Source organism: Micropterus salmoides, unplaced genomic scaffold (assembly GCF_014851395.1).
Source record: "Micropterus salmoides isolate LMB-PRFRI ecotype aquatic unplaced genomic scaffold, ASM1485139v1 Ms_hic_scaffold_18, whole genome shotgun sequence".
NCBI lineage: Eukaryota > Metazoa > Chordata > Actinopteri > Centrarchiformes > Centrarchidae > Micropterus > Micropterus salmoides.
The window spans coordinates 20342232-20350557 of record NW_024040928.1 but is presented as its reverse complement, the minus strand read 5'-3'; the positions used below and the strand labels follow the sequence as shown (position 1 = coordinate 20350557).

General features: G+C 36.4%; 1 protein-coding gene and 1 long non-coding RNA gene across 3 annotated transcripts; one reads left to right on the top strand and one right to left on the bottom strand.

Moving 5' to 3' along the window:
• Positions 1 to 16: 16 nt before the first annotated feature.
• LOC119909153 lies at positions 17 to 3447 on the bottom strand. Its single transcript, XR_005445388.1, has 2 exons — positions 3053 to 3447; positions 17 to 2039 (listed from the first exon to the last, which is right to left on the bottom strand). It is a non-coding gene; the product is annotated as an uncharacterized LOC119909153 (long non-coding RNA).
• Positions 2404 to 7321, top strand: LOC119909152 (protein yippee-like 5). Of its 2 annotated transcripts, none has more exons than XM_038727234.1 (3): positions 2404 to 2550; positions 4794 to 4947; positions 6091 to 7321. In XM_038727234.1, exons 1-3 carry the CDS (start codon positions 2534 to 2536, stop codon positions 6310 to 6312), a joined length of 393 nt encoding a protein of 130 aa, XP_038583162.1. In that variant the 5' UTR covers positions 2404 to 2533; the 3' UTR covers positions 6313 to 7321. The 2 variants fall into 2 exon arrangements, with proteins under 2 accessions (XP_038583162.1, XP_038583163.1); XM_038727235.1 differs by lacking the exon at positions 2404 to 2550 and adding an exon at positions 3593 to 3762.
• The last annotated feature ends 1005 nt before the right edge of the window (positions 7322 to 8326 follow it).

Genomic DNA, 8326 nt, shown 5'->3' with positions numbered 1-8326 from the left:
CAAGGTGACAAGAAGATACAATAATACAATAATTGCTTTATTTTTGTTGCACTTTTCAATACAGGTAACAAAATTCTTTACAGCAATTAATGTAAAACATAGACAAGTCAAATAAAAACTTGTATCACACACAGTGGTGTACAACAAAGAATATACAAAACATAAAACATAAAAGTCGGTGTATAATTAAAAAAGGAAGTTGCTGTAAAGGTGCTGGTGGCTTGTATGCACGTTTTGTTTCCTTTGGAAAGAGACAGGCTAGCTGTATGCAAAGCTATTCCTTTAACACTTAATACAAGTCCTTGGCATGACCTTGACCTCTCCACTACAACATAAGGGAACAACAGATATACAGTATGGTGTGATAGGGCAAAACACCGCCTGTGCAAGGGGGAAAAGATTATCTTGGTTATTAGCATAAATAAGATCAGCTATTTATTATCTACATAGATTTTATGAGTACAATGAGAGAAAACAATAGTTTTTCCCTCAACCGTGCTCCATGTTGGATTCATGTCAGATGAGTTACATACACTTCCACAACAAGTGGACTAAAGTTTCTTCACACACTTTGATGTTTTAAGTGACAGGGTTAGAAAAAACATTTGGTGTCATTTTGGGAACAAAGTTGAGTTTATGAGTACAGTATATTTCAGAATAGAGAGGAAAGTAGGTGTCCAGTGAGTTACTTGTGTGACACTACAACTCCCCTCTGGACCTTCTGGGGCTTTTTGTCCCATAATTCAATGATACATTTGTATTTACATCCACCTAATGACAGTGGACAGTACCTGAAAAACTTCTGCTCAAAGTCATTTTCTTTTAAATCGTACTGTGCACAAAGATGATTTGCTTACTTAAGATCTTTATGTTGTAATCGCGACAACACAGCCAGAGAAATATGTTCTTTTTTACACAACAATAATGCTCCAGTCCAAAGCTTGACTATCTCTTATCTCTCCTCTGTTTAAAGAGGTGAGGATTGCAAGAAGGAAGGGCAAAGAAGTTAAGAAAACAACTAACCATATTGTTTTTACTACTTATGTCCTTATGTCATAAACCACAGATATAAATACTGCCTCTAATCCTGCCTGCATTAGTACTGTATCAAATCACTTGGACAGTTGTATGCACACCCATAGAAACACACACTGTACACATTTAGAGGACTCAGCTGAGGTTCGGTCTGTTCTGAGATATGTAGAGTCATGATTTCTCATTGTCTCCTTCCAGCAGGTCATGATTACCATAATCCAGATATAAGGTCAAACTTCCTTTACAGTCTGTTATCTTCCCTGAAGGACATTAACTCTGCTGAAGCATGGCTTTTATCTCCCTGATCTATGCTAATCTTTGAACTGACTTAGTTGGGCTGAACAGTTTGTCCTGTAGTTACACTCTGCATATTCAGCAGCACCATGACAGTCATCCTCACTGTCTGTGCAAACAATTAAAAACATTTTGTTTTGCATCTTATGCATCATCACTGTCTTGTGTGATACTAAATTCTTCAGTTTACTTTTCTTTTTGGTTGCTTTTCAGCAAATGTCCTTTTAATTTAGTCCCTATTTTTATATATACTATAAATATTGATATATTAAGGATTTAACAAAACTAAAATTTTACATATGATTTTGCAATGATGAGCAGATCCAACTGGAAAAAGTAATCCTCTGATTTAACATTACATTTCTGTAACATTGTCGGAATCACAAAGGACAGATTTTTTTTAAATCGATACAGAAATTACATTACATTACCCACAATGCAACTTGACTGCTGGAAGGTCGGTCTTACATTCAGGTGTGTTGGTGTTGGGTATTTTAGCTTTGCGCTGCTAGCCTAAAGCAGAGATGAGAAGTTACAGAGGTCTCTGGTAACACCAGATTTTTGCAGTCTTCAGCCCCAACTGACGCTGACTCCAGTGACATCATTTGAGGCAATTTATCAGGTTCGTGCATCATCCTCTGGAGCTACAAAAGGCTTAATATAACTTTTTCTTAAATCAACTGGCAGCTTTGACGAGAGCAGGAAGTCTTCTGGAAAATAGAAGAAAAAAGAAAGAGTTGGCATAGCTTTCTACAAAGATTGACTGAGAGTCATTGCTTATTCAGTCTTTATAGCCCCTATTTATAAAAGTGAAGAATTAAAGGAGGGAAAGGGTGTAGGGAGACAGCACTGCCTTCATATCCCACCAACTGGAGCAAGATACCACCAGATGGATGTATTTGATGCTCAGAGTGCACAAACATAATTTGGCACCAGATGCATTCAGGAGGAGACAGATCTCTATGTGGTATTTTGGGACATTGCTAATGCCTTTGGCTCACTGTCACATAGCGTAAGGTGGGAGGTCTGGTGAAGACATATGAAATGCCATGGGAGGATACAGTGCATGAGGTATTCAGAATGAAGGCAGAAAGCTTACTGAGCTGGTAGAGTTGGAGCAGGACAGTATGTGAGTTTGGATTAAAAGGGTTTGCGGTCAAGCCTGTTGGATTTTCTATTACACCTGTCTTTTTTATTTGGATGTATGCCACATATTACCAGGTAAATCATATAGTCTTGATTTTGTTAATCTTAGCTGTAAAGTTAATCTAGTACTTGATTGTAGGATTTTTTTTATAGTACATGATGATAAGTACTTGGCTACATATTGATGTCTGGGTAGCATACCTGAAAGTGTGACCTGTGGTAGCCTTGATCAATGCTAAATTGCTCTATATTATTCGATAAGAGCACACAATGTGCACTTTCTCCTGCTTTCTTTCTCTTCTTCCCAACAAGCTGATGAATCTGGAGAAGTCACCATGGCTGTAATATATTTACCTTTCGGCAACATTAAATTAATTAAACTAAAATGAATATTTGACATCTGACAAACCAGGGACTGATCTTAAAGGATAAGGCAATAAAAAGAACAATACTAACAATGTGTAAGACCATCTCTCAGTTCTTTCTGACATCCAAAACTTTCTTTTTTTTTCTTTAGGTTGGATCCTTAGTGACATCTCAGTCAACAGGTTAATTCATTTAAACTCAATTTACTTACTTATTTTATCAAGAAAATCCACTCAGTATCACGATTGCTGTCAAGGGAGTGCAGATGAGGGTATCTTGGAATGAATTTCACCATACAGGTGCATTATTGGTAACCATTCTGGTGAATTATCAAGCCACCATATTTTAGTTCAACAATGTTTAAAAAAAAAACGTAGCACAAAGTTATTGCAAGTTATTGCAACATCCAGTCCTATGGTTCAAGTCCATGATGTGTGTGCGGACGTGATCTGCTGCTCCCTTGTGGTCACTATTCAGAGCTGTGTTAAGTTACCAGATGTACACGAAAAACACTGCATTCAAAATAAGAGTATAGATTTTGTAATTGCTGGTTACAAGCATCGAGACGTGGATACTGGTACTTTAGTATGAACTACTATAAAATAAAAATGACACATATTATGATTATGATGTTTATAATTAGGTTGTTACAATTTAAAAAGGCCATGACTCAATTTATGTTTGTAGCGGGAATTTACTTTGAAGGTTTTGAGCGGAAGATCTAGTTGTGATTGTCGCTAACTTGATTAAAACAAACGCCATTGATTGGACCCGACTGCATCGGAGTTTGACAACAACAGAGGAAACGGGGGGTCACTTTAATCACCAGTAAAGACACACTGGTGAATAAACACTCTTCGACGAGAAAAGTCTTCCAACTGCTATTCCGCTGTCTAGTTAGCTTGCTAACGGTTTTACGAGGTGAGAAATTTGGCGTTGACTTAACGTTAACCGTTGTTTGGCCTATTAACGTGAGCTGTTATCTGGATGCCTTTTGACATTTTTTCCTTACAGGGCTTTTGTTCTCCGACCCCTTACTAAGTAGACCTTATTCCTGCTGATTTCCTAAAACAAGCATCTTTTGCTAGTTTATGATATGAAGCTAAACCACAGAGACATTGTTCCTTGTCTTTTACTATCATACTTGGCCTATGTTAATGATGCCTTCAGTGAGCGTCGTAAATAGTATGATTTCCTTTACAGCGAGTAAGCTCACAATTAACCTTAAACTGTAGTTAGTTTGTGTTGCAGGAGCAATAAAAAGGGGACAGTTGACCTCAGAGGTACGGTACTGAACAGATATTAACTTTTGATTAAACAGCACGTTACCCTAAATTTTATTATTTAGAGTTACATATAATGCAAAATGATAATAGGCTACATTACTTTGAATATGCATTTTTTACAGGCTGACATGGTCTATCCCTTTTTTCCATCAGGACTGCTTGAATGTCACATTTTTTAGAAATTGGGTGATAATGTAAATATGGACAAAATCCTCTGTCACAGTGTGTTTAATTTTATGTCACGATATCGATATTGGGAATTAGTCAACTTTCTGGAAAATCAATTGAGATTTTGATAATGTAAAATGAGGCCTAAAATGTCTTTGGCAGATAAGATACCTGAGAAATCAAGGTATTTTATCGCAATGATTCAAATTCAATATTGCCATGAATCAGTCCTGGTTATTGATTTTGCAATATGGCTCAAAATGACCAATACAACCAGAGATTTTTAAGTGACAGTTACAACAGTATAAATTATACAGCAAAGTCTCTGACGTCTCACAGTATTCATCATCATATTGCTCTCCCATAAAAAGAAAATACAAATTTCTTTTGTTGTATTTACTTGGTCGGGCCGTGCAGTGCCTTCAGCTGCTACATGTATGTGTGTTACATCATCTAACAAGGCTACTTTCTTTGTTTGTTTATGTTTTTACCTGCCAGTGGTCAAGACAAAATGGGGCGAATCTTCTTGGATCACATCGGTGGGACTCGCCTCTTCTCCTGTGCCAACTGTGACACCATCCTGACCAACCGAGCTGAACTCATCTCCACACGCTTCACTGGAGCCACCGGCCGAGCTTTCCTGTTTAACAAGGTACCTGCACATCACTTCCTTGGCCTGGATCACAGATAACAGCAGAGTTGCACTTGTTAGTTTATTGATTGGACCATGGTTAAAAGACATACATCTCAGTAATGTAAAGAATCACCCAGCATCAGATAGTAATTTCCACTGTAGTTCTTTGTGGTGACACTGTGATATATGTATAGCTCTGTTGATATACACGTACGATCAGCTACTCATTAACAGATAGTAAAACGTTTTCTTATTTGCTTTTCTGTGCTAGTAAGCATTTCAAAATCAAGTGTGATGCACCAATAGTCAATTAATTGATTGTTTATGGAATTTAAGAATTAGCATAAACATAACTTTGGAAATGGTTTTTAACAAAATAAGAGATAAATGGGTCCTAATTTCAATAATACAAAAAGCTTAAATGATGACTGTGAACGTCATTAGAGCTGATACAGTTCACAGTTCAGATAGTAGTTCACTGATTATTTTGATAGTTAATTTGTAGTAATTTTCCAAACAAAAAGCCAAAAGTATTGTTTCCAGCTTCTCAAATGTGAGGATTTTCACTGTTTGATATCATTGTAAATTTAATGTCTTTGGGTGAAACAATAACAATTTTTTTTTTAAAGACATCAGCTCGGGCTGTGCGATATGGCCAAAAATATACAAGACAAGTTTAAAGGCAGAGTTTTGCTCCTGAGTGAAAGTTAAAGAAATCTGTTAACTGTGATTTTAAGCTATTCTTTATATTCAAGGAATGACAAACAGTGGATCATTTAACAAATCTGTTTGTCAACAAATATGCATGAGTAAAATATGCATGAGTAAAATTAAGTAAAATATTTTTTAAATCAAAAAGATTAAGTGCTTATTCATTCGGGATTCAAATTAATTAAATCAAACATTAATTGAACATTTGTTATATTGTTATTAAGAAAAATTATTTCACTATAATTAATAATAATTGCCCAGCTCTGTATTAATTCTAGTTGGCCTAAAACATAATTTAGATTTATTTATTTTGCAATTAAATCTGATCCTTACTTATCAGACTTTGAAATGGGCAAAAACTGGCTGAAATTTCCTTGAAAAACCAAACCAGTCCTCTGTAGAAAAGCAACTAACTGTTACAGTGACATATGTCTGACTGCTGCCCTCCAGGTTGTGAATCTGCAGCACAGCGAGGTGCAAGACAGAGTCATGCTGACGGGAAGACATATGGTGCGGGACGTCAGCTGCAAGAACTGCAACAGCAAGCTAGGCTGGATGTATGAGTTTGCCACTGAGGAAAGCCAGCGCTACAAGGAGGGCCGTGTCATCCTGGAGAGGGCGCTGGTGAGGGAGAGCGAAGGCTTTGAGCATGTTCCCTCTGACAACTCCTGAGTTCACTTCTGTTGCCTTTACAATGCTCAACACGTGCATACTACAGCTTTTCCTCTAGCAGCAGTGCATGTACTTGCATGGACAGTGTGCCATTTGTGAGTAGAGCTACACCAAAATAAAATCGCAGGATGGGTCTTTGTGGGAAGTTTAAACAAGAAGTGGTGGACATTTTTCCCCCATTACTTTAAACATCTAAGAATTTCTGATCCGAAGGGTGTTGCTCCTCTACCCGTTTAAAATCGCCTGCAGATTCAATAGGTGTTCAACAAGCTGTGATGTGTTCATGTGCTGGGATTTTGGCTGCTCTCAGAGGGAGAGGATTCACTCCTGCTGCCTGACAAGAAGCTCAGACAGATTGACAGATTCTTATGTAGACGTTTGAATATCCATTAACGGCATTGGTGAATTCTGACTCTTAACAGTCAATTAGACCAGTTTACTTAATGAAATCTGTTTGCATAAGGAGTTTGTCACTTACCAAAATCCTTTCCTGGCAAGTGTTCAGTGTGACATATGCCAGACTTTTTTTTCACTTAAATTATTGTTTATTTTGAAGTTACCTTTCTTTAATATAACCTACAGATTATACCTTACAATACTAGAACATTATCAAATTACCTTAATTTTAAAATGTGAAAACCCTGTAATATTAATTTTTACCAGCTGGATCATATTCTCTGTGTTAATAGTACACTGAACCAGGTGTCAGTTTTGACCTGTAAAGAGTTCAGATATCCCCAGTTTATTTTATGTTATGATAAAAGGTGATCAGAACGTGTTCTTACAGTGATGGAAGAGAGGCAACTTTTGTCTTTTGCATTTCAATACACTTTTGATGCCAACATTCCTGCCATGTGCTGTTCATTTTTAGATATTTCATTTAACAGTTTCACAGTGACAGTGACAATTATTCCAATATTGAAATTGACTGGTGGCAATTTATTTGAATAAAACATAGAACATGTTTATTAGTTTTTTTGTGAAACTAAATAAATACATTCAAACTGTGTTTATTCATTGAATCTGTGTTGTCTTATAAGCCTGTCCATACTGAGATTTGAATATTGTGTCCTGCCTAAACTACTTCAAAATATTTATTAGTTGGTTTTTCAGTGCAAATTAAAGTAATTTGTGATCTGATCATTCTGTCCCATTGCCATGCCACTCACCAGTGTTTTTATTAAGCCTAAGCCTTAGTATATCATGGAGTTCATTTATTTCCGTAATTTAAGTCAAAAAGTGAAACTTCAAAAAGTGAAATATTTTTTTTCACAATATCCTAATTTTCTGAGATGCACCTGTATATTTGTTGGTACTACTGTGTTTTTTGAAAAGACTTGTATCATGAAGGTTACCTAAGCTACACATGTGTTCAGACTAAATACTTGCAATTTTTGTGATGACACTAGTTGAATACAAAAGTGGTGTGTAAATATCTGCCAAAAATGGCATCCAATAAAATCCTTAAACTTGCCAGAAACATACAGCTACTACCTTACCGTTAACTGTTCCTGTCCAGAGCAAAGAGCAAAACTTAAGACACCTTACTTTATAAAGCAATTCAGTACAACACCACAAACAACCGCCTTAAAATGACACTTTGAGCTGATCTAATCTAATCTAATAAACCTGTCTGATTCATCAAAATTGTCTGACAAAGCCCCCCAAAATAAGTCATATTCTTATTCTAAATTCTTTATTGGCTTTTTGGTCATCTTAAATAAACAAAATAACAGTCAGGAAATCCCTTCCCTCCACCTCTCAACAAACAAACTTGGGAAGAAAACTCCACAAAATTTTTTTTGCACTAAATATATCAGTTAAGTATAACAAGTAAAGCAAACAAGAAGAAAATGCCCTGTTACTTGTGATTCAGTAGGGGATTACGTCATAAAGGGTATTTTTAGAGATACAAAAAAATCCAGATGTGGATTGTCCTGGCGGGAATGTGCCGCTCCCTTTTTATATACAGTCTATAGCCGCTCCGCGCTGTTATTCTCAACTTCAAACGTTT